This window comes from Gasterosteus aculeatus, chromosome 15, assembly GCF_964276395.1.
Source record: "Gasterosteus aculeatus chromosome 15, fGasAcu3.hap1.1, whole genome shotgun sequence".
NCBI lineage: Eukaryota > Metazoa > Chordata > Actinopteri > Perciformes > Gasterosteidae > Gasterosteus > Gasterosteus aculeatus.
In genome coordinates, this window is record NC_135703.1 from 8,091,710 (window position 1) to 8,116,785 (window position 25,076).

The window sequence follows — 25,076 nt, forward strand, 5'->3', positions numbered from 1 at the left end:
CGCCAGCTCTCCATCTCCTCATCGCCAGATTGCTGTTGCAACTCTAGTGGTAGATGCTTTTGCAGGAGTGAAATGTCCCACTGTAACTTCCCTTTTCATTGCTTTTGTGCTTTCTTTCATCTTCACCTGCATTAACTACCTGCTCAGCAGGCAGTTCAGTATGTTCACATAGTAAATAGAAAAAGCCCCACTCTTAAAAAGGTTTGAGTTTTGGTCCTCACTTATCTTAACCGCTTGCTACTTTTTATTCTAAATTACATGAAGGCATATGAATGCAGGATTACTATTTGTAAAGGAGTGCGTTTCAGTCGAGCATCTAAACACCATCAACCATCTGAAGGCAGGACGCTACGTGTAGTGGACTCAAATCTAGGACACATGTTGAGTTGCTGAAGCCGTCCCAGCAGCGCTGACCTGCCTAATCTGATGGCATATGGCGCCTTCTGCTCTGCCAATGAGCCCTCAAAGGCCCCCGGCTGAAAACGAATCGGGACAGATATGGGTTTCTATTTACAACTGGAGCCTTTTGGGAGTTCTGACTCTCCAAAATGTGATGATCACATAAAAGGAGCTGGTGTCCCCATTGAAGGAGGGGATTGTGCCACTTATTGCAGGGGTCCTGCTACAGGATTGCTCACGCATTTCAGCACACAGCTACGAGGAAGGAGAGGCGGGGTGGGGGGTAGAATATGTACTTAAATACACCCTATTTGGTAGATTTATATTCCTTGGCAGAACACATGCCAGGAAACGAGCTAAGTGGTGATGACGACGGCCTGTTTTTGCTGCGGTCGGACTCACTTGGGCTCCGGCGGAAGCGGCCGAGTGCATTTGTGGAAGCGCTTGGTCGGATGGGAGAGTTTTTAAACATTCGAGAGCTGGAAACGGTCCACACTTTGAAGAGGATAAGGGGAGGCGTGGAATTGATTTATTATGCTTTGACAATGATGCTGCGGTGATTCCATTGTGTCAGTTGCATAATGCATATCATTATTTCTGTAAATATTCACAGCGTGCTGCTGCAGTATCACAGATGGCCTCCTTTTAACGATCAAAGGAAGATTACCCAGCGGTGTAGATGCAAACATTGTAATTGATATAGTACTTAATAATATGAGAGAGAGAATAGGACTTAATTACGTGAGCATGCCAGTGATTTACTGCTCCCACAGGTATAAGCTGTCCGCTTATGTGTGTGTTTACTTATATACTGTATGTGTGAGGTTTATGTGCTGGAACAGGAAGTCAGCATCATTGTCACTGATATTCATCAACATTTAAGTAATATATAAAAATAATTCTGGAGAAGCGTTACGCGTGCTAATGTAGGAAACTCAAAGCTGGGCTCAAAGTTTACTTCAAATTAGAAATGTCGTCCGTGTCTCAGCAATAAAATGCTCTCAACCGTAACGAACGCCGAACATGAGAATTAGCACAACGGGGGCAGTCAGGCTGGAGAAACCCACCATCACTGTCATGGTGCCTGGATGTGAGCGCCGATTAGTGTTCACTCTATGAACTCACAGGCTTTGAAGAAATGTGTCTAACTTAGTCAATTTTGTGTTGTAAGGCCACTTTCACAGCTGTAGAGTGTGGTGATTTATCCATTCACTCATCAAAGAGGACACTCTTAAACATTAGGATTTTACATTGTTGGCATTGAGAGTTAACACGTTACACGGTTATGGTGTTATTTCTATAATTTATTTAGCAAAATAAATGATACACACAGCAGAGGAAGCCTTGTGTTTCCTGCTCTTGCTGCGGCGTGTATCCAGGTCAGACACTGCACATGTGATCTACATGTTAGCTTCAGTTGATTCTCAGTTTAATGCACGTCAAGCCCTTTTTACATCCATGGAGCCATCACAGAGGCCTCCTTCTGCACCTGCTGAGGAAACAAACGCAGAGTAAGCACTAAAATAAACGGCTTGTGGTCAAATAGATGTTTCATTGTATTAGTGGGACCTTTTGAAGATTGAAATGTGTGCAATACAACGCGTGTTGATATCATTCTGCCATTACTTGCACAATGATTATGTAGAACAAATCTTGATAAAACATTAACAATGTACATAAAATATTTTATCAATAACTGCATTTTATCTGCAGCTATTAAAACTTGAATTATTATTCATACTTTATTAAACTGATAATATTATACACAATTAATAAATATAATTCAATTAACTTCATGTCATGATACGGTTTTGCTGCTTTAAGGGATTTTGTCATTAGTCAGCTATAATCAGACGGCCCCTGCCGCCCTGCAAAGGTTAATCCAGTTCAGATAGTGATTGGATGGGTGGATGTTAAGACCCTGTCTTTGTGAAACCAAGGCCAACATCTGCTCACCGTATTTAGCTCCGGGAAAAGTTCTTGAATGGCGATGTCCAGCAGCACATACGTCAGCTGGCGAAGGCCAAAAGCATTAAAGAAATACTTCACCCACAACGTTAACATTTCCAAATACACGACTCAACCTGTGTTACCTTTAATTGTTGAAGAAAATAGATTTTCTTTCATACCTCCATCCGAAAAGTAAATTAGGGGCACATCTAACAGCAAAACTATACCAGTACATTTGGTATAGTTTTGCTGAGAGTGTTTAGAGAGCACAGGGCTGGATAAATAATACTGCAGTAGAGACGGTTTGCTTGTTTGATAGAGGTCTGCGGCCATTCAATAACTAACAAATCACCTTTTATACAGTTTGAGATTCCTCCTTCACCGAATCATGCAAGAAAACCCACGTTTTCTGCAAGACCTCAATGTAACACAGGTTGAGTAATTGGGTACTCTTTACTTTGAATACCAACAGTAGACACACTTTAAACATTATGCAAATGACAAATAGCAGGAAATCTATTATCTAATCTATTATTATAAATATTATTACCAAATTACACAAAACATTGAGAAGATTTGGGATTGTGGTTTGCCATAACCAATGTCACAGTGAAAAACACTGTGACGGTTGTCCTTCTTTGTCTTAACAAGTAGAAACATGCTGGAAAACCCAGTGTGGTTCAGATGCTGTGTGTGTGTCCTTGTGTACCTGTTTGTTGAGAACTGGCTGCTGCAGTCCATCAAAGAGGAGACGCACCCCTTCGTACTTGGCCTCTTCTCCAATACATTTCCCCAGAAAATCTAAAAGACACTCAGTTAGTGAATTTCTCATGTGTGTCCACATGTCCTCAGTTTGTCTTGTAAATTGTTTGATGGTCGGTCAAGTTCCGCTAACGAAATACAGAACAGTGCTTTAAAAGAAGTGACTAAACACCTGGAATATAGGTCATCATCTCCTCAAAGGTCTTCTTGGCCCTCCTCTGCTTGTCTTCGGGCGAGCGGGACAGACTGCTCTCACAGAACACCGTGTCTGGGAGGGCAAACGATCACATTCATCAGGTCGCCGCGTCAGAGCGCGCGCAGGGCTTTTCCTTCGCCACATTTTACCTCTCAGCAGGGTTATGAGCGAGACGAGCCGGTGCTCCTGGACCACCTGGTTCAGTTTCTTCTGAAGGTAGTGGTCTGCGTAGGCTTCCAGCGTGTTCTTCAACAGGATCCGGCCAGCCATCAGCAGGTGGTGCAGCCAGTCGGGGACGTGGAAGACGACTCGGCCTGACGATGGAGAGAGAGAGAGAGAGAGAGAGGGGAGGAAACAGAGTGTGTGACTGAATGAAAACATTGTTGGTTAACGGTTTTCACCCATGGTGATACTGTAAAACAAGGTTTCATTTGGTTTTTGAACAGTGGTGTATAAATAAAGCTATTACATGTCAAACCAATAAAACATTTTATTACAATTAAACAGCAGCTGAAAAATGGTCGTAATCCTAATGTAGATGAAACAAATTTAACTGCTGTTACAAAATTGTGACATCTGCTTTTGTTTTGGATGTAATGGTGATAAATATGTTCATGCTGCTCATGACAGTTTTATGAGAAATCACTTACCCACAAACATTAAGTAGTCATAAAGCCCATCAACAGTGATCATTTCCATGAAGTAGTTCCGATTGTGTCTCTTCTCAGTCATCTCCGATCGGTTGGCGTTGTTTTTGAAGAGGTCGTTGAACAGCTGGGGAATTTTTTTTTTTTTTTTTTTTTTTTTTTTTTTACATCAGACTGAAATCAATTTACCACCACGTGATCACAATACGGACTCCTAGTTTTTCCAGAACCTTTTCTAATCTGAATGAGGCAAATGTGCAATTTCTATTTAGAATCTTAAACAAAATCTTATATTAAAATCTAAAATGATTACAATAAAAATTGTTCTTCATTCGAAACTTAATGACAATCGGTGACTGATTTATCTCTGTATATTTGACACAATGGCAAAATTGCCATGGATCTTTATTTGAGCGGACATTTAAATTAAATTGTGCATGAATGGGCTGAATTGTGTTTGGCACTTCAAAGTGTACAAAACATTTAACAGTCCAATAGATTTTGCCCCTGGCACGGTTCCATGTCGAATGCCCACGGCCTTTTGGTGGGCTGCCGGAGCAGATACAAATGTTATTTAGAAACTATGCAATGACAGGATTCTTCCCACAACACAACGATGATAGAAGGCCATGCACATAAAACTCAAGTGGCAAGATGTTTGAAACTGAAAGCACCTGTAAAGTGGATTTTCTATCTTTTAAGGCTCAGTTTCCGTCTTTTATTCCATGACAACAAACAACAGAACCCTTCCCACAGTGATGTACAGCACCATAACTGCCCTCTGAAAACCCCAAAAAACATTAAACTGTAAAGCCTGATTGAAATACGGGTTCTTAGAGCAAAACGTTGGGGGGAAAGAACTTCCAAACCTTTTTATCGTTTTCCGAGGTGGGGCTTAGGATGGTGAGCTCGGGGCGGCTGGGTTTGGCTTTGGGAGATTCACAGGAGTTGAAGTAGGATTGGATGAAAGGTTCCAAGTGCTGCCCTTTCTGACAGAAAAAGCACAGAGTACAACATGTACAAATTACAATGACAGTTTGTCTTATGTATTTATTTTATGTTTAATGCACCGTTAAGAATCTAAAAACACACACAAGTTACTGCTTACATTTTTCCATCATGAGACATTTGTATTGTAGAAAGATGAGATGGAGAGAAATAAAATCAAGCCACAAAGTGGGAATGAATTTTTTCTTTTTACCTCTTTTATCAGTTTGCTGGGGACCGACTTGATGATTTTCCCTGTGAAACGCAAATATGTTATCTCAGGGATGCATGGTTCTGTCACATTAAATCTTTTCCCCAAACCCAAAGTCCGTTTGACACGTCCTGCTCTCCAGACATAATGTCTCTGACTGGTCATACGGTACCCAGGTTCACATCAGGGAGCATCTTGTCCAGGAACTGAGACTCCATACTGTAGGGGGACAGGAAGTCGGCGAGGAGCTGACTATTGCTCAGCTCCGGGTGCTGCAGAAGTTTCTGTAAGGAAAACACATGTAAATGTACTGTGTTCTAATTTATGTTCTTCTTCTTTCGTTTTTCAAAAACCATATTGGGGGTTTTGTATGTTTTATAACCCATCAACACGGCGTATATTATTGATTAACACTGTTGAGAAAATCTAATACAGTTTTTAATTGATATATAAATTTTAATAAGTACCCTCTCCAGTCCATTGGTTTTAGAATCCTCTAAAAATTCAATATACAAAAGGCTTTTTAATTCTTTAACTTTAGGGGTAGTGATTTCAGTTTGTCTACAAGAGTACCATTCAATTTTGCACATTCATGCTCCCCAATGACAAATTCAAATTACTTTGGCAATTTGTCCCTTTGTTCAGTAGGGCCACCATGTGGTATAATTTCAATTTTTTTCCAGTACTTTGGGTTGTGGCCAAATCGCTGAAAAACTAACGAAATTCCCAGAAGACTCAGCTGTACTTGTGTTTTGTGTTAATCACCATGCTGAGACATTACCTGCTTAGCAGCTGCATGTCAGCATGTGGATGTTAGGATTTAGCCCAAAGCACCACTAACGCTTAGTGCAACCTCACAGGCTTGAAACAAGTGGAATTGGGGAAAAATTTGAGAATTTAATCCCGGCATTCACATTTAAATTGGCAGATGTTTGGTGGCACATGTTGAAATGGGAATCATTGGGACCACTTTCATTGCAGAGAGACTGCAGTCACGGCTCTTAATCTCTCTGGACTGGGAGAGTGCCAAATAGGAAGTTAGTAGTTCAATTCCCATCTCATCTCCTGACCTATCAATCGCAATCTGTATTGTTTATACACGTCTGATAAAGTTCAGTAAGTCTTGAGGTCTCAGCTTCTCAGATATCTACCTGAAGATATTCCTGAAACTCCTCCCGCTTCGATGTGAGGAACTCGTAATTCTTGGGACCAATGATTCTCTTCGAAGGCAAATGTGCATCTGGAAATGAGCCTACAGAAATATGAAATAAACGAAAGAACTAAAACAACAAGCCTCTTCTTACTTTGATGGGAAAATAACACTTTGCAAAAGGAGATATTAAATTGTGCAAGAGGACCATTAAACATACGTGACCCTTAAAGCTAAGGTCCATACTGAGGTAATGTTATGTTAATTCTCTGGAATCTGTGAGAACATTTGGGTGGGAAATTATTACCAAATGACTATAAATGGGAAAAAAAGCACAGGCCCTCTAATTCCAACAGAAACCTTACCATGGAACTCAGTGAGCTTTGATTCAAAGACGTAGAACTCCAGATATCTTCTGTACACGGACCAATGCTCAGTCTCATGTCCCACTGCAGAAACACAAACAGTAAGATTAATGAGTGAGACGTTGCTGCAGACGCATAGGTTTTACTCTGTTGGTTTGAGGGGTCAATTTGTCTGTGCAATAAGTGAATAAGTCCTATCTTACCTACCTAAAGGTTACCGATTAACACACCATTTGTTTATTATGCTACAGCACTATCACACTTTATTGATCAAATTTATATTCTGAACGCAAAACTAGGTCTGACAGAAGAGGATGCAGCCAGCGTCGAGCCTTACCTGCCTTCCGGTCGTTGCGTTCTACATCGATGCAGAACACAGGGATCCTCTCCCTCTTCAGATCGTCGTCATAGAAATCAATGTACGGGATGGTGATGTTCCAGGCCGAGAGGTTTCGGGGGGTGCTCGGGGTGGAGGCGGCCTCCATTGGCGAGTCGTCCTCCAGCACCATTGTGGCTTCCTCAACCTTGAATGGAAGTAAGTGAATGAGAGGTGTACTTGCTCCTTGAAATCCACACAAACTTTTGTATATAATAGAATAGCTTCAGTGGAGCTTAAGGGAACTTCATTTATTTGACTGTAAATCAAGTGAAAAGGTATTTACTATGCCACAAAAGTAATAACTTCTGGAAAGGTCCACTGTCTCTTGAGAAGAGCCCAATCACTTTCTAGAATCATGCAAATGTCTTTAGAATGCAGACGTTTGTGCTTCACGAATAAAACCTCTGATATCAAAACAGAAAACACTGGAGATAATACGTCATACGTGGTATGCACTTTGGCTTTGGGTTCATTTCTCTACACTGCCGGGTGGTTACTGCGTGTTTGGGGCCAGAGCACATATGTGGGCCAGAGAGCGCCATCTAGTGGTACAAATCTAGTTATTTTTACATCTAAATTGTGCTCAAGAATTCACATTAAAAAAGTTAGGAACACGTCATTTCCAAGAGCTGCCACGTTTGCATACAAATGTGTTTTACAGTAGAGGTCGGAGTTAAAAATAAAAACCTGTCTTGGAGGTTTTTGCTTTAAAGTTTACGTGAATCAGAAGGAATGAGGAAAAAAAACCCGGGAAATCAGATTCCGGTCCAAATCTAAAAAGGAATCATCAAGTTAGTGTAACAAACACTACACATGAATGAATTTGTATGGATCAGCCTCACCAGATCGTCCTCTCCCTCCACCAGCCCATAGGAGGGCAGCATTGCTCCCTCCATGGTTGTGCTCTTGAACACTCCTTTGATCTTGCTGCCGATGCGGCTGATCCCAAAGGACTCGCCCCTCTTTGATGTGTTCCTACACGCCAAACAGGGGGGGGGGGGGGGTCACTAAGCATTATGTAATGGAGCACATGTGCACGGCTTCAGCAAAGCGCATGCAGCTTGAGAGAGGTGACACGGAAGGAACCGCAGTGAACAGGAGGAGGCCAAGCGATGAGCAACAAACTGCGTGACGACCGTACAATGGGGTGAAAAGCTAAAAGTAGACAAACCCACAGCCAAAATGTCACTTCACAACCATCTCACAATGAAATGCCTGGTTCGTTGTTAAAGAGCTGCAGGGCCAAAAGACAAACACACAGCACACCGCGGTGATTTCATGACCAGATGTCCAAATTTGGACTTATTATTTACATTATCAACCAGAGAACATCACAGGTGCTGCGAGTCGATGCCTGTTAGATTAAGTGAAATCAAAATCCCCACATGGCACAGGGTGATACACACAATGCACGAGAAACTGAAACACTGAAAGGTCACTGCCTTTAAAAAGAAAATTGTGCATAAACAACACTATAGAACTGGAACGAGGAAAATAACAAATAAAAGATAAAAACGGGATTCCATGCACCAGTCCCACCGTGCAGGCGTGTGGCCGGGACTGGGAACGCGGCGTGGGACAGCGCACAGCATGACATCACACCGAGCGACCTAGTGACACACAGATGGACCCCCTAGACTTACTTGGGTGATGAGTGGCGGTGGGATAGCGAGCCGTATGGGATAGAGGTGAACGCGGGCTGGGCATGGAGGGAGTTAAAGGATGCAGGTGAAGAGCTGCCAGAGGCGGTGAACATTGAGGACGGGGACTCGGGGCTCCAGTCCCAGGAACTATAAGCAGAACAAGGTCACGTCCCCGCAGGCAAGTGGCGCGAGAGGAGCGCGGGTCAAACCGGGGGGCAGGCAGCACGGTGGTTACAGAATCAGATCGAACACACAAGTCACAGACACAGCACGGTGGTGGCAATACAAAGAAGGAGTACCAGGCGGACAGACGGGCAGAGTGGAAAGGGGGGGGGGGGGGTTACTGAATTGCAGACATGGAAGGAGCAGAGTTTTGTACACAAATGGAATGCCGGTCAGAGCCATTATCTCATCGGTCTTCTTTAATGCTGCTCTGAAAACTGCCCTGATAAAAACCAGGTGTAAAACTCTTGAGTAACAAATGATAACTCGCCCTATGATTAACTTTTCTCAATCTGTACTGATGTTCGCTCGTAGCACGGGTGCCAGATAACACATTTATTTCTGGGGGACATTACATTAGCAATAAAATGATTCATCTTATTATCGTCTACTGCTCAATAAACTGTAGCGCAGATTGCAGCGCTCTCGGTTTACAGTGAATTTGTTAAAAAAGGGCCGCATGGTTCTCTGTAGACCCGTCAGGCGAGAATGAGGTGTCGTTTGTATCTTGCGTGCAGCAGCAGCCATTGTTTTGATCAGCACACTGATGCCGGATACTCACCGAATGTCATCCAAACTGAGGCTATTTCTGGAACAATATGCACAAGGAGTTAGTGGCAGGGCCCCGTGGCCGCATACACACCGCACCTCGTCATCAACACATGAGTTGATCCCTGGGCTCGGGTCACATCACTTGTCTAAGTTTGCATCCTACTGTGAAGTGTGTAGGATGTGTCAAGTGTTTCTAGATTTATATTTGATGACTAAATCCTGCCGCAGCTACTGGGAGTTTTGATTTGGAAAAATGCTTGAGGAATCCTGACAAATTAAAGTAACTTGGGTTGAATGTGGGTGATTCAGCAAATGGATTTTCTTCCTAAACTACTAGCGAGGAACTCACTGTGTAACGATTTAGGCTTAACCATAAAAGTGTGAGTTTTGGTACTCTAGGTAAAACACCCACACAGGTAAAGTGAAACCTACCTGCTCATCCTGGAATTCCTGGCCGGCGACTCCGCTCCTCTGAGAAGCTGGCGGAAGTACTGGATGATGACATGCAAAGAGCCAATAAATAGATGTCAATCAAACGCAGCATATGCACATTCTGGAGCAGTATTAAAAACGATAAAGGAAAAAGGTGAGATCTGAATGAATTAACTTTGTTATGCCTTGATATAAAGATAAACATGACAACACTGTTTATTCACGGATTAGGATCAAGAGTGGCAACTAAAAAACCAAACTATTTTTTTATTTCCCCAGACACTATTCATGCAGTGGCCCGCTGTGCACAATGACCGAGCCCCGGTCCTCCCAGCTGCATTCAATGAAACAGCTCTGAGGGGTGAAATCCAGCGTGGCGGCTTGGCATAACGCCAGCGCCGGCTCATTGGCCGGTTGCGCGTCTGTTATCGAGGACCCGGGCGTTAGCGGTTGGTGGCTGCGAGATCGGAAGAGGGTGGCGCAAGAGCACCAGCGCATTCCAAATCAACGCTGTTCCCGGCTTTAGGCCAAACCCCCCCCCCCCTTTTTGGTAAAGCTGACACAAGCAAACATTCGAATGGGAGAGGATATTAACATTGAGTCTGTGCCCACGCGACCACGTTGCGATTGGGCTGTAATTAGAAACCACCAGCATGACGGACAGATGCAACACAGATATGAAGCGGGGGATTCGTTAACTGGGCTGAGCCTCGTCAGGCTGGGTGACGGTCAGTTGAGCGACTCATTTGGTGGCGTGGACACTAACCTCGTCGCTGTGACAGAACATGGGCGTGAAAACGTTCTCCAGGAGGGACAGGACGTGCTCGTAGGCCTCGAACAAACACCTCATGGTCTGCAGCTTCACCACCTCGGCAAACGGGCCGTCTGCAACTGGGAATTTCAACAACAACAAAAAACGCATGCATGTTGACGGCAAACAAGCACGAGCAGGTCATCGCGTGCTCTTCCTCGGCGATTGACGTACTGTTGCGTATTTCCTCCACTATGAAGGGGTCGAAGCGGATCTTGTCAACGCTCTCGTCCAAGCAGTACGTCTCATAGATCTTCTTCACCTCCTCGTGAAGCCTCATCTTCTCGGTGTCAGACAGCTCCGGGCACAGTATCCGGTCGTTGAATTCCTCTGAGAAGTTGAGAGTCAAACATCTCAGCACTCTTTAATATAGACCTCAAAAGAACGCGTGGAATGGACTCTGTGTGACAGCGTTATGGACAGACTTGCTTTTGGACTGTGTGAGGCTCAGAATTGAGAAGAACTGTGTGGTGACTTGACTGGCGGGTGGCTTTAGGTAACTCCATTCATGGAATTGCACTCGGCGTATCTATTGAAACCACCGGAAAAGGTTTAGGAGACGCTTACCGACTGCAAGACAAAACTGGAGCACGTGAACAGCCCCTTCTTGCTTCAGGAAGTTCATAAAACGAAAGAGAAGGTCTTGCTGTCCTCGGATTTCCTTCAACTCCAACTTCAGCACCTGGCGAGAGAGAACAGTAGTGGAAGGGACAACATAAATCACAAACAAAGGAGGTGCTCTTATAAAAGAAAAATGGCTAAAAACAGTCAAAGTTTGCAAAGAGCGATTCAGTGACTCACAGAGGACTTTTTGCTGCGAACGTCAGAGTACTTTTGCAGGAACGGAACCAACATTGAAGTGGGCTCCGTGGCTTCTTCAGGCTATGGGACAAGAAAAAACTATATTGGAATTATTGTTCATCTTAAATCACCAATGAATTGTGTCCACACTCTGCAGCAATAGGTCTTAAAATATACGGAGCGGAAATGGTGCCGCCTGTGCACATGCGGTCAAAACGCAGCAGATACTCACAGCAGAGTTGTCGATGAATATTAAAAGTAAATGATTCACTGTGTCCTGAAATGAAAAATAAAATAGCAGCCTGTAAGTTCATAACGTTAGACCACTTAATACTTTGAGATGTTCTAAAAAAGACCTTTGCAGGCCATGTGAGCTGACGTGCTTACTGAATACAAACCAAATGGTCTTTGACTGACAAACTGCCTCATGAGTAATAAATCACAACACTTCTCGATTCATAAAATCTTCCCTTAATGTGTCTACACTCACAGGATCAGCCAAGTAGTCCATTGAAGGAAGGAAGACAGAACCAGCCAACACTTCTCTTATCAGCAGAGTAAGAGATCTGAGAGAAGCGAAGAGATAATGCAGCAGGAAATAAGAAAATGGGAGGCCGAAGACGGATCCGTATTTACCGTTTTTATACTTTTAATGCTGTCGGACTCGCTCTTTGAGGGACGATTATGTGCATCAATGCTGTGAGGTTCTCGTGTTGCAAATATATGGAGGCACTGCCTCTGCGGTGCCAGTGCTGAGTTACCTGCAGTCTGTAGCCTTGGGAGGCAGAATGTAGGGAAAGAGCAACTCTGTCAGCTTCCTGAGGTAGAGGAGCTCATCTCTGCGACTGCGAAGGGCCACGTGGAGGTCAGGACCATATTCCTCCAGGGCGGCTTGTTGAAGGTACTCTGCGTTCTTCACTACGGAGGGGAGAGGTTTATCGTTTGCTTTTCTACGGTGAACACGGAGGAAAGACTCATTGCGCGATGCACGTGAGCGCTACCTTTCTGTCTCGCTTTGCTTATTATTTCAATGTGCTTCATGGAAACTTTAAGAAGCTTTTGCGTGATGAGTGAGGCCACTTCCACCTGAGCGGGGAAACATTTGTTCAAAAAACAATCGGCGCTCAGTCAATCGGCATCGCGAGATTTTAACTCCATGCTGTCAGATGTGTTACCTTCTGGGTTCGGCGGACCAAGACAGCGGCAAAGAAGCGCAAAGTCACCCGGAGCTCGTCAACAAACGCCTCGTCGTCCGTGACGTCTCTGAAAAGGAGAACTGTGCCGTCACACCTGTCACTAAATTTAACACATTATTCAAACTCGCTGTGGTTTCTGACGGGGGAAAAAATACAGAAAATGGCTCACCTGTACCAAGGATACACAAAGTTTTCCAGGACCAGCTCCAGAATCTTGGAAATTATAAAGACAGAAGTGGACTGAGATACTTTATTTACTAATAACTTTGAAAATGTGTTTTCTCCGTGCATGCATTACCTCTGACAAAGAAGCATCCACTTTAGAGGGAACTTTCAGGTCAAGCCATGGTTGATAGTTTTCCAATAATAAAGTCGGTCTATCAGTAAATAATAAAACAAAAAGTATTGTACATCGAGAAAATCGTGAGAAATGTTCTGACCACTAGAGGGCGGTGTAACATCTTCCAACACTTGATAATAAACAACAGTGGATTATTAATACATGTTGGCAAACCCAAGACAATAAAAACAGAATTATATAAAAACAATTAAATTAATCCAGATGATTGGTTGCTTTTCTACAGTTAACCTTAATGGCTTCTTCCAAATAAATAGTGGATGTTTTTTTTTTTTACTGTACTGGCACGAGATATGCAGCAGCATATAGGGCACAAAATCACAGGGATCTTCCAGGTGTTTGGAGCCTTTTGAGTGCCCGCTCAGTGCACTCTTGGGTCTATCGCCATTTAGAGTTTACCTTCTCGGCATGTTGACACAAACGATAAGGTCATAATGCGGCACACCTGCAGTCAAGAAACAACACAAGCGCACACATCTCACCTGTGCCTTTTGCATTTGATTTTTCCACAAACAGCACAGCTGTGGCCCAGAGGAAACAGCTCCTGTTCGTATAACTGCAAGAGAAAGTGAACATGCAGCGGGCTCACAGTGATATGCTGTGCATGTACTGTTAAACTAGAAAAATACTCATATTTCCCACCATTCAGCCATGGAAATGCTTTGATCGTAGGGGATGTGGTGTACAATTTTACCTTGGTTTTGGGTTTGATGGAGAACAAGACATTGGGCAGCAGAGACTCGGGGCCCAAAGAGCAGTAGAAAGTGACGACTCCGGCCAGAAAGGACCAAAACACCATCATAATGTGTATGTATCTGTCATTAAAAAAAAACATGGCCATTTAATTAGAAAAAAACATGTGCGGATATACAGAGAATGGACGTCAGGGACGTTATAACATGAGGTGACTTTGACGGGCCTCCTCGCCTGTTAAACAGCACGGTGGTCAGCAGCAGGACCAGCAGCAGGAAGCAGAAGACTGGATACTGTCGCCCGAGCTCTCTGAACCTCTCCAGCTTGACCGTGCGTCGCATTTTCTGCAGACAAGCCCTGATGCACCCCATCTTGCGCGTGCACGGCCTATCGCATGTCACTGTGGAACGGAGACGCGCATGATCGTTCAAATACCAACGTCGTCATGGTGCTGCTTTTTTATTTTTTTATTTTAAATGCATCGTCTTCAGCACTTACTGTGATGTGTGCGGTGGATGTGTGTCAGTCCCGGCGGCACCGTCGTGAATTTTGCAGGAATAATAAATGCGTAGGGTTCGTACTCGCTCGCTCGTGTACGGTCAACGTCGGAGAGGGCGAGGCACGCGCGGCAACATCTGTGGACGCGCCGCACTACGACTCCGCCGCCGGGGTAATGGCTGCGGGGCTCCAGCCGTCACTTCGGTCCATTTCGAGGGGCACCGGTCGCTGGCCCGGTCGGTCGGTCGGTCGGCGCGCCGGAGACGCGTGATGTCACCTCCGCTGCGTGCCGGCGGCGGGGTAACGAGAAGCGTCGCGTCACGAAGGAAACGTGCCTGAATACACGCCCGAGGGTCCGTATCAGGAGACGAGGAAGTGCCTCGTTCTCAACGGTGTGCTGGCTGATTAGTCCAGCTGCCGCACACGTGCGTTACCTCGATATGACGTCACGGCAGAGACCGCGACACGGATGGATTTAAGCAAACCCAAAAGGCGTGAACGTCATGGGTGTAGCTGATAGTAACAGAGCCATTTTAATATGTGATCATCATTCTGTAGCGTGTCACAGAACATACATGACGTTCTTTATAGTTATAATCTGGCCAACTTCCAGTGATCAGTTGTGAACCCTTTATCAGCCATAAAATAGAAAACAGCACAACTCGTGCAAAACATTCGCGCCACATGAAGATTTATCCAAAGACACAGATAGAAATCAAAAACTTTATTACAAAAATAAGTTACACTCACCTCCATTTTACAGTATAAAACAATTTATTTGCAGGAATGCAAAAAACGTTGTTGGCCACCAACAATAGTTTAAAACTGCTAACATCTTTTTTTCAAAAGGTGGTTATGATGATTTTATTGAGGGAGTTAACTAGAAAACTGGGATTGAAGAGCAGTTTCCTTTTTGCTGTACCGGAGAAGTAGAAATCCTTCACTGCAGTATCCCTTCTACCACTATGCGACGATGATCCCCCACCGATCACAACAGCCAACGATCCTGAACAGGCAACATGAGGCTCAGTCATCCATCGAGATGACTGGAAATAGGTTTCTGCAAAAGTTGCCGTTTCGGGCAGTGGCGAGGGATCATTTACGGTTAACGTGATCTTATATGATGGGATATTGGATTAGTTTGTTTTACATGATTCTGATGTTTGAAAATCATTCAAATCATTGGTATCAATGGAAAATAAAAAAAACCCACCGGAATATTACAGTGGCACAAAAGGGACACTGCAGGGCTTTATTTTTGTTTATTTTTTTTAATCAAAGGCAGTTGGATGCCTGTGATGTTGAAGCCTTTACAAAAGTAACATTTTATCCGAAAAACTATACAACCAGTAACTACATACTCTGAAGAAGCAAGGCAGCTAATTCAGTTCAAAATAGGATAAAAGCAGGGCTTGTTCAGACTCATCATATGAGATTGTTTTGCATGCCCAGTTTGACTGTTTGCAGTGTCAGAGCTGAAGCTAAAATGACTATATTACATTAAGTACATCGTTTTTGCGCTGCAGCTCTTGTGCATATTTTGTATGAAAACAAGCCCTGCTTTCATCAATATAGTTTCCCTATTTACAGTACAGGCCGGGTAGTTTAGACCTCTGTACTGAGGTAGTCAACCAACCCTTTAAAGACAAGTTCTGAAAAGAACCACTTTCCTGGAATGCCTGACTTATCCATGCCAGGTGGGTACACCCTAAAAACCTGCAAATGTTCTGTCAAACATCCAGATCAAACGATTAAGAACATGGATATCCCGACAATAAAAATTGCGATTAGCACAAAAATATACAATAGCATCAAGCTCCTTTGAGCCACTTCAAACCCAAGAACTTAAAAAAGTGCAATTTTTTCAATAATTATTTAAAAATGGCATGTTCAGGGACAGGGAAGGGGTAGATTGTAAGGGCAATACATGGTACCCTGTAGACCAGGGCTGGGTACAGGGGCTTGGGGCAAAGAGGCTGTGGAGACTATTTAGATCCTCCAGTCATCTTTTTAAGGTGGCAGTTTTAGAAACAAAGGAAAAAAAGAAAAGAAAAACATGGGGGAGGGAAGATGCTTCTTCTGTAAGGCTGGAATATCATTGGACCTTTTTGTCGTGCTCTTTTTTTGTTTCAACATCCATTGCAGCTACGGTGTAACCCCACACATCAAGTCAGTATCCACTGTGACAGGTCAGGACCGCCCTCGGCCCCGTTTCCCTGCTGGTCCAATGAGAGCAAAGATAAAATTAGCACAGAATTTGACAGGTCATTCCAGACATGTGTTGCACATATTTCCCGTCAATCAGTAATCTAATAGATCAATAAAATTCCGCAAAATGTAGATTATAATCTATTTTGCCACTAGGGAGCTCAGTTTGCCTCCAAAAAAGTGTAGCGTGTTGTGAATGACCCTTGTCACCTGCCAGGGATTAGTTATGAGGCCAATAAGCAGGTGCAAGTTAAGTTTAAGGGCTGTCTTATAATCACAACAAACATCCTTTTCAGGGGGTCGATACTATCGCTGCTTTCATGGACTAATCTACCACTCCCCTTACATCCCGATAGGTAGACACCCACACTGAGCAGTCATTTTTCCTGGGATACACAAGCAAAGACTCAAAATAAAGTGCTCCACATTAAAAGTTAGTGTGAAAATAAGAGTGTCAGATTGAATAATTAAATGCACCTCTGCTTGTTCCAGGGCCTCCTCGCTGGGAGAAGCCCACCCGGCCCCTCGGTGTGACACCACCGCGGCCCCTGGTCTGACTGGCACCACCGCGCACTCCTCCCCTTGCGCCTCGTACTCGCCCAGACCCCTGGAAGTCATCATACCCGTAGTACGGGTCATCGTAACCTCCCCGGTAGTTGTGGTAGTCGTATCCATAGTAATCGTAATAGTCTTCATAGCCGTAATAGTCAGGGGGGTAAGAATAACCTCCCCTCCCGCCTCGGCCTCTGCCTCTCGTGGGTGGGGGCATGTGAGGAGGACCGTAATAATAGTATTCATCATACCTGAAAGATAATGTTAACAAAAAATAAATTAAAACCTGCATTCAGCATCAACATTTATGTTGCTAACGCATGACTAAAGACGTCATGTTTGAGTTGCATTGCTCCCTCTTACATGTGTGTTTTAGCGGCTTGTCTCTGGGCTTTGCGCTCCTTCCTCTTCTGGTCAGGGGGCTTGGCGAAGACTATTTCAATGTGCTCTCCCTCGAGGTCTTTGCCATTGAGATCAGCCAAAGCCTGTGAAAATTACAAATGAAATTTGTATCACTGCAGAAACAGCTAAATGAAGATTAAGCTGGTACACTTTTTTTTTTTTTTTTTTTTTAAATCTCTTACCTTCACAGCACCATCTCGTTCCTCAAAGTGGATGAAGGCATAGTCTTTCAATTTCTTCACCCGCTCCAGCTTGCCGAACTGACTGAAGGCCTTTTCGAGTATCTCTTCTGTGACAGTGCTTGCCAAGTTCCTTACAAACAGCACTTTGACCTGTTAACAGAATACAAAAATGTGGCGTTTCAATTTGCAGAAAGAGGGACCAACAAAACTGCAGCACTGTCTGGGAAAGTAACACAATTGTGGTCATACATTTCACAGTATGCTACCTATGACCTCTGGCCCCGTGCCTTACCTTGGCCATGACCTCTGGGTCTGGGTCCTCAATGGGGTCAGCCCACTCCACCGTGACCACATTGCCCCACACCTTCACCTTGCCGCTCATCAGTCGGCGGCGGGCTTGAGCTGCTGTCTTGTGGTCTTCATACTCGAGGAAGCAAAAGCCTCGATTCTTCTTCTTGTCGTCCGGCTGGTGGTACAATATGACATCATTTAGACCTTCTGTGGGGAGAAGGAACAAGGTAGAGGTGGAGAAAGGTAGCAACGGTTAAATGGCTTTCCTCAACTGAAATCACAGTAAGATCAGCGGTTAGTTGTCCGTTTTTGTCCAGTCAGATCTTAGCGGTAAACCATCATTGTAACGAGAGTCACTCCGGCATTATAATAAAAATGTCATCATTTGGACAATAACAGGAAAAGCTTGGAACAAATTATAAGCTTCTTTCATTACAGATCTTAAAGGCAGCGCAGAGCTAATCGAAATTGTCAAACCATAAAAAAGTACACCATATCAAAATAATAAAAAGCATTTCGGTTAATATTTCGCTTAATATTATTCCAAAGCATACATTGAAAGACTGTGCGGACTCACCTGTGACTTTTGCAAATTCTTCAACTATCTGCTCTTTTGTTTTACTCTTGGGAATAGAGCCAACAAACAGTCTATTATTGGCCACGGAGATGCACACGCCAATGTGTTTACCCGGTCGAATTTCATTGTTGTTGCACTGTGAAGGAATGGACGATATTGTGAACAAGGGGGGAAAAAAAGCGCTGCTTACTTGAATAGAATTTCTGTCTGCAATTTAACCAACAATTCCACCACACGCTCACTACTTGTGGTTAATTTTTTAAACCTACCAATTTGACCGCCTGCTGTGCAGCATCTTTAGTGCAGAAAGTGACAAAGGCGTAGCCTCTGTTCAGGCCACTGAGAGGATCCATCATCAGGCGCAAATCCCAGATGGGTCCGGCTTTCTCAAACAGTGGAACCAGCTCATCCTCAAAGAGGTCCCTGGGGATTTTCCCTACAAATATCTGTCAGTTTGAGAGGGAAGGAAAACATTAGAGCAGCTTTGACTCGTCATGAGAGGATAAGACAAAGGCAGCATTGAATGAAAAGGTGTCCAATCAGGTCTTAGCGGTAAACATCAGCGTAACCATGGTTACTACAGATGATAAAAGTTTCATCATTTAGACACCATGCTAGTGGCCCAAAACTTTAAAAAACTGACTCAACAAAGTATGTAAATAAAAGTGCATACTTCTTGCATCTTTGATTGATTGTAAAGACGACGTGTTCTGTACCTCAGTACCGACGGTGGGCTGTGGCCCTGAGTGAGCAGACTCTGGTGGGGGACCTCCATACTTCCTCTGGCCTGTTGTTACGTCAAGCGTGTAGGCGGTCCTCTCCAGCAAAGCCTGATGACGAGAAAACATGGAAAAGAAAGGAGGATACCGTTTGAGTCGTAGATAGAACACAAATGGTAAAACTAGTTCCACTGTAGGACTGTGGGATCAAACGCATTAAAAAGGTAAATTAACATTCTCATTTAAAATTTAATCCAAACAGCATACTGGTTAGAGAGACAAACTCTATTTTCACACTAAAAGCATTGAATGTGCGATGGCATATTTGTCCCAAACATTAAATTGGATAAACTATCTGAATGCAGGATCAGTTGTTACTTTGATTTTGGCTTCATCTGGTCCTTTATTGGTTTCTGACACTTTGGTCCCTTGTTTCTCTCTCTGTCTGTACGTCTTCATCACGCCACAAAGAAAGGCACTTTTGTTCTGAAAAAAGAAAAAAAATGGAAAACAGCTGCTAAGTACCATCAAGCAAGTAGTTATTAGTAATTAAAACATGTCAAGATCGTTCACATTCCTTTTTCTATAGACTATGAAACGGCAGTTACACAGGACAGCCAAAATCTGTCTGGTAGTTAATGAGTGTTTTTTTTCTCTCATCTACACGTTATTATACAAAAGAAATAAAAATGTTATCTTAACAACCCACAAGCATACCTGAACATGAGAGAGGTCGCTGTCCTTAAATTGCAAAAGGACTTGCAGGGCACCTTCCTCGTTGAATTCTTTCAGAGCCTCAATCGCTCGGTCATCTAAATCACTATGTGACACCAAACCTAGAGGAGGGGGAGAGAAAGAGAAAGAAACTGAGAAACGGACAGGGCTAAGAAAGTCATCTCCTTGCTTATTACTACCTTGACCTTCAAGAGGGAAACGTTAGGTATAATTAAAAAAGATTAAAAGAAATATTTGCATGCGGGTCAGTTTGCATAATATTTCTAATTATTGTATGATGGATAAAAAACGGTCAATGCAATTAGAAGGGAGGAGCGGGACCAGGCCATTCTAAGCTGTATTTGGTAGTCAGGCCGCACTTTGACAAACACGTTTGTGCAAAACTAATCACAACAGATGTGATAATGCAACTTGATATGCCGGTACCCCTCTATTCTGTAGCTGGGAGTGTCTAATGAGCTGGTCTGCATTCTCCTCTATGGAGGGGACATCACCTGCCCAAGGCAGCCACACACCAGACAGCTGCTGCCATTGTTTCTGTTTCCATTCCATCTGGCTGAAAAGGCCTGACCATTAATTTCCCAGATCTGACCGAACAAACTACGTCCTAAAATGAGCCTCAAACTTTCATCTGTAGCTCACCCTGGGATGCAGAAGACATCATAGAAATAAACAGAGACTGACTGGCCTTACCACAACACTCCCACAGACAGGAAAAGCCCTGAAACAGTTGATCATGCAACATGTCGGGAATGCAAATGCTGCAATCATTTACACATTGGTAATGTGTAGTTTAATATTTTGTAGCACTGCAGTACCCATTTTGGTAGGAAACCACAAAAAGTTGCTTCGTGATCCCAATTCCCCCATTCAAAAAGGTGATAAAATGACAGTACATGCAAGAAATTGATAAACATAAAAAAAATTGCATATTGTAATATGCAAGTATTATTTGTGCCTTACCTGCTATGTAAATTTCATCTAGTTTTTCAGCAACTTTCTGTGGTAAACCAGCTTCTAATAAAGTCTGGAAGTGCTCAGAATGGGTAACTGCAGCAGCGGTGTCCATTGGTTCTTCTGGACCATTTCCATTAATATGTTCTGTGGCCATGTCTCCAGAAATCTGTGTAAATGCAATGAGCCAAATTAATCCTGTGTAAAGGGCAAGCCTCGGGATGTGTTCAGAAGAGTGCAAAGTTGCAGACTTAAAAAAGCAAAAAAGCATTGTACTATTACTGCATGTCTTTGTTTTAGTAAGAACAATCAAATCAATAAACAGGGGAGCCACTGTGTACAAAACAAGTTATGATGCATGTGTGTTCTTGTAGTTTGTAGACATCCGACTATCCTGACAGAAACTTGTATATAGGCAGTTGACAAATGTGTGTACATTGCAAGACAGACAATCCACATACCAAAACTTCCACAAAAAATCTTAAAATTATGTCTTGAAAAGACTGATTACCTTCCGAGTCTGTGCCCATGTGGCAGTCCCCCCCGCCCCCACCACCCCCCCATTCTGGTTGGTTCTGGGTTTTTAAAAGTTTGTGCAAACGGGGGGTTAACGCCTGTATGACGGTCCTCCTGGTCACTGCTGGTCTGGAGGCCTCGCCTGGTTTGGTCTTCAAATCCCACGTTAACTTACCTTCTGCCCGCTGACTGCAGCACAGGCTACATAGCTGATACACGTGTTCCATCACAGAGTGAGACCCACTTTCCGGTAGCTGACCGAAGAGCAAATATGCACCCTTTAGCATTTATATTGAACACTTTGGCAGCACAAATTGTGACATCTACTTAAATGCTTTTGTCGGGTCGATTATAAATCCAACAATTTCGTGTAGTTTTTATCAACAGATGCGAGACACGGACCGTTGCAAACACCAACTGCTCTCTGGTCACATTGCTATATCCGCCTCTGCTGGACCGGGAAAAACGTGGACAGCAATCTTCTGCTTCGGCCTCACATTCACTTAACGTAGTCTATGGGTCGCGATATAACAGGTATATTGCAGTGTCTTAAAATCAATTCCATATTGTTAAGCACGTGCTTTCTCTGTGATTAAGATATTTCGCTAACGTCAAAAGTAACAACGTGAACGTTTCGTGCAGATCGGTTCGAGTCGATTTGAAACGCAAAAATACACTGGGAATAAGTTATTCTCAAAAGACGTGTACGGTAACCTCAGATGTAAAGTTCTCGGGGAGTGTCTGGCTCGCACACGTTGAGGCTAGCTCAGCTGGCTATGCTAGGCTAGTTAGCTTCAGCGCTAGCTAGTGGGCTAGTTTGAATAGCTAATGTTGCAGCCATCGAGTTCACTTCAGAACCGTCGCCGGGACAATAACAAGGCGCGCTAGTAAACCTGATTGATCAATGAATCTGCGTTAAACGTCGTAAAACAGTAACCAAACGGGGCGTCAGCTGGGACCATAGCGAAGCGGGAAAGCATTTGCTTGCTAAGATAGCAGGCTTTTAGAAGCTAGCTTATGTTAGCACACGATGACAATGAGCATGTCAATTCAACGATCTGTCAAAATAGGCTAGTTTCAGCTAGCACGCTAATTCGAAGGCAATTTCACTGAGGCCATTGTTACAACGGCACTTGCCGATAAGGATTTATGCATTTGACGAGGAAATAGCTTTTGAAAGTAGTAAGAATTAACGCGGCGGCCTAGCGATTGAGCCTGCTAGATGCGTGGTTTTGTCAACGTGCCGCCATATAGGAAGAGTCCATTTTCAAAAAGCCGGTGTGGAGAAGTCGTTCCCAGGCTACACCAGTTTCCACATTGTTTGAAACAGCACCGCACGATTGAGACTCTTAAGGCAGTAAATTAAGCAACAATAACGCGATCAAACAGTAGCATTCGCCCTACCTGCCGCTGGATCACCAACGTGTATGGTGTTGATTATTTAGGAAGATAAATGTGATATTTAAAAGACAGAAAAAGTGTAAAACTCCCGGCACTGATCCGGCTTCAGTCATTCACTCTTGATGATGTAAAATGGCTGCCACGTTCACGCCTCGAGTTTTGTCTCGTCGAAGGGGTTTCCGTGCCGGCCCTGCACGGGCTCGCCTTGTATGCATTTTACGGAGGAGCAGCAGCAGGTCATTCAACGCAGCCGCGACAACTACAAACGACCGCTAACGAGCGTAGAAGAAGAAGCGTAACAGTGAAATAAATTAGCCTAATACTACTCTGCCACCGCTTCTACACCACTAATAAAAAACACATTTTACACATTTAATCCAATGCCGGTCTTAGTATATTTCACTCCAAAACAAGACGTGTGACATTGACAGAACAGCTATTGGGCTTCAGTTCTGAGAGTATTTCAGGGAGATCCCGCTCTCTGCCACACTGTGTCACCCTCGGTTCAAATGCTCCTCCACTCCAGGAACAAAAGGACGGGTCAGAGTTCAGTGGCACCAAACTACAAAGCAATTCATATCGGTTTGGTCAAATATTCGCTCCAACCTCATGATGGGAACGAAAGGTTGTGCTTGAAAGCTGTTGTGTTAAAATAAGATGATCATGATTAGTCCCACGGGAGAACTTGTGTCAGGGGATTTGGCTGTCTGCTATTTTCATCACAGCTAGTGAGAATTATGGATTTAATTTTTTGGAGAAAAAAAAAAAACAGCAGGAACTCCAATAACCGCTGCAGTAACAGCATGCAATGTTTTGAGGAATAACAGGAATAGAGCGACAGAATGATTTCCTGGGGAATATTCCAAATCAGTAACAATGTTACACAGAGTTATGTGACTTAAACAAACATTTTGATGACAAGCGAGGGCGAAGCATAACAAAGATCAATATTAATAAATCCTTCATTTGAAATATTGTGTGTATTATAAGTTACACCAATACTTATTGAGGTAAATTGTTAATCAACTCTTTGTGAAACCCAATAAGCTTTGTCTTATTTATCTTATCTGCCGGCTGTTACGCAACAAAGGAAACTCTACAACTGTAATTTTTATGGGGCTACAATCAGTCCATTGCTCACGTGAGACGCCCCACAGAACAAACAAATCCATGACAGATTTTACAGAACTGAAAAAACACAGAACCTTTTGTCTTTGGCTTTAAAATAATACGCAGCAGGTGCTGAGACTTCTGTAAGTCTGACGTCTGAAGTCTGACGTCTGTAAATTCTCAGGTATAATAAAAGTGCTCTGGGATATCATTTAGGTTAAAATAATTAGGTTTCAGTTCGTAACCTTTGGCATATCACAAGACAACACTTCACAGCTCTTGATTTATATTGCCTCTTTAACCTATAGGCCATTATATGTAATACATATATGTATGTGTAGGTTTTTGTGCATTTTTTGTTAGTTTATTTTACCATTAATATGACCATCTTAAAACATTCAATGAAAAACATGTACTGTTGGTTGAGTTGGTCCGTCCCTGCCTTCTCTCTGTCAACACGTGGGGCAATCTGATGCAGAAGAGCCACTATTTTATTGTTCTTGAACGAGATAAATGGCCATAACTCAACCTACGGGCCTATCATAGATCTCTCATGCCACCATGTGGAGATGTTCTCCCAGACAACATGATCTGGCTTCCAAACAATTTAGAAAAACCTCTGTTCATCTCTTTCAGCATTTTCTATTTCTTTTTGACAACAATGATTTGATGTTTTTTTCCCCATGCTGTGTATTTACTTAGATAAAGATTACAGTTTCATCCAATCAAAATGGCGCTTTATTTCAAGGAAAAAAATGAATATTTCGGAATGAAAATTAACTATGAATGCACCAAACAATACTCTTAGTTCCCTCAGTTGTTGTCCCCGATGTATTAATATAATCAACAGCGCTGTGGCTTTTGAACTAAGCCCGGTTGCCACATGACCTAGTAACCTCTCCGTGTCTCCCGTCTCCAGCACCAGTGGCGGCGTTGGCACCGGAGCCCCTGAGAACACATCTGACTAGTGCTTCACCAAGCGGGGCCGCGTAGGCTGCACAATTTACTCAACGCCTGAGGCCTCCGATCAATACGCCTTCTACAGAGAGCGTCTGAGCCTTCTGCAGAACATAAGAAACTCGGCACTACTCCTAGTTTCATACATCAGGAGGCCGTGAAGGGCAAGGAGAGAATCCATGAGATGGAAGTTGCACATTTCCTCAAACTGATCCTCTGT

At 43.5% G+C, this 25,076-nt stretch overlaps 2 protein-coding genes across 12 annotated transcripts; both read right to left on the bottom strand.

Moving 5' to 3' along the window:
* Positions 1-1,685: 1,685 nt before the first annotated feature.
* Positions 1,686-14,813, bottom strand: LOC120832451 (sorting nexin-14). 8 transcript variants are annotated; one of them, XM_040198717.2, is made up of 31 exons: positions 14,253-14,712; positions 13,989-14,154; positions 13,756-13,876; positions 13,544-13,617; positions 13,002-13,080; positions 12,873-12,916; positions 12,683-12,770; positions 12,509-12,593; positions 12,269-12,425; positions 11,998-12,073; positions 11,740-11,784; positions 11,508-11,588; positions 11,274-11,388; positions 10,881-11,036; positions 10,662-10,786; positions 9,896-9,954; positions 9,474-9,500; positions 8,690-8,836; positions 7,889-8,021; positions 7,005-7,191; positions 6,668-6,751; positions 6,304-6,404; positions 5,325-5,436; positions 5,156-5,196; positions 4,824-4,943; positions 3,958-4,081; positions 3,457-3,621; positions 3,284-3,379; positions 3,059-3,150; positions 2,356-2,412; positions 1,686-1,888 (listed from the first exon to the last, which is right to left on the bottom strand). In XM_040198717.2, coding segments are annotated over exons 1-31 (2,997 nt in total). In that variant the 5' UTR covers positions 14,254-14,712; the 3' UTR covers positions 1,686-1,849. The 8 variants fall into 8 exon arrangements, with proteins under 8 accessions (XP_040054651.2, XP_040054650.2, XP_077946101.1 ...); XM_040198716.2 differs by having other exon boundaries at positions 1,686-1,891; XM_078089975.1 differs by lacking the exon at positions 9,474-9,500.
* A 148-nt stretch (positions 14,814-14,961) lies between these two features.
* On the bottom strand, positions 14,962-23,257 carry LOC120832452 (heterogeneous nuclear ribonucleoprotein Q). 4 transcript variants are annotated; one of them, XM_078089980.1, is made up of 13 exons: positions 22,793-22,930; positions 21,564-21,642; positions 20,882-21,041; positions 19,901-20,019; positions 19,562-19,669; positions 19,181-19,294; positions 18,734-18,910; positions 18,465-18,600; positions 17,889-18,094; positions 17,597-17,746; positions 17,376-17,497; positions 16,938-17,263; positions 14,962-16,471 (listed from the first exon to the last, which is right to left on the bottom strand). In XM_078089980.1, the coding sequence occupies exons 3-13, from the start codon at positions 21,027-21,029 to the stop codon at positions 16,443-16,445; spliced, it is 1,635 nt and encodes a 544-aa protein (XP_077946106.1). In that variant the 5' UTR covers positions 21,030-21,041; positions 21,564-21,642; positions 22,793-22,930; the 3' UTR covers positions 14,962-16,442. The 4 variants fall into 4 exon arrangements, with proteins under 4 accessions (XP_077946106.1, XP_077946107.1, XP_077946105.1 ...); XM_078089981.1 differs by lacking the exon at positions 22,793-22,930 and adding an exon at positions 21,791-21,896; XM_078089979.1 differs by lacking the exon at positions 21,564-21,642 and having other exon boundaries at positions 22,793-23,257.
* Positions 23,258-25,076: the final 1,819 nt, after the last annotated feature.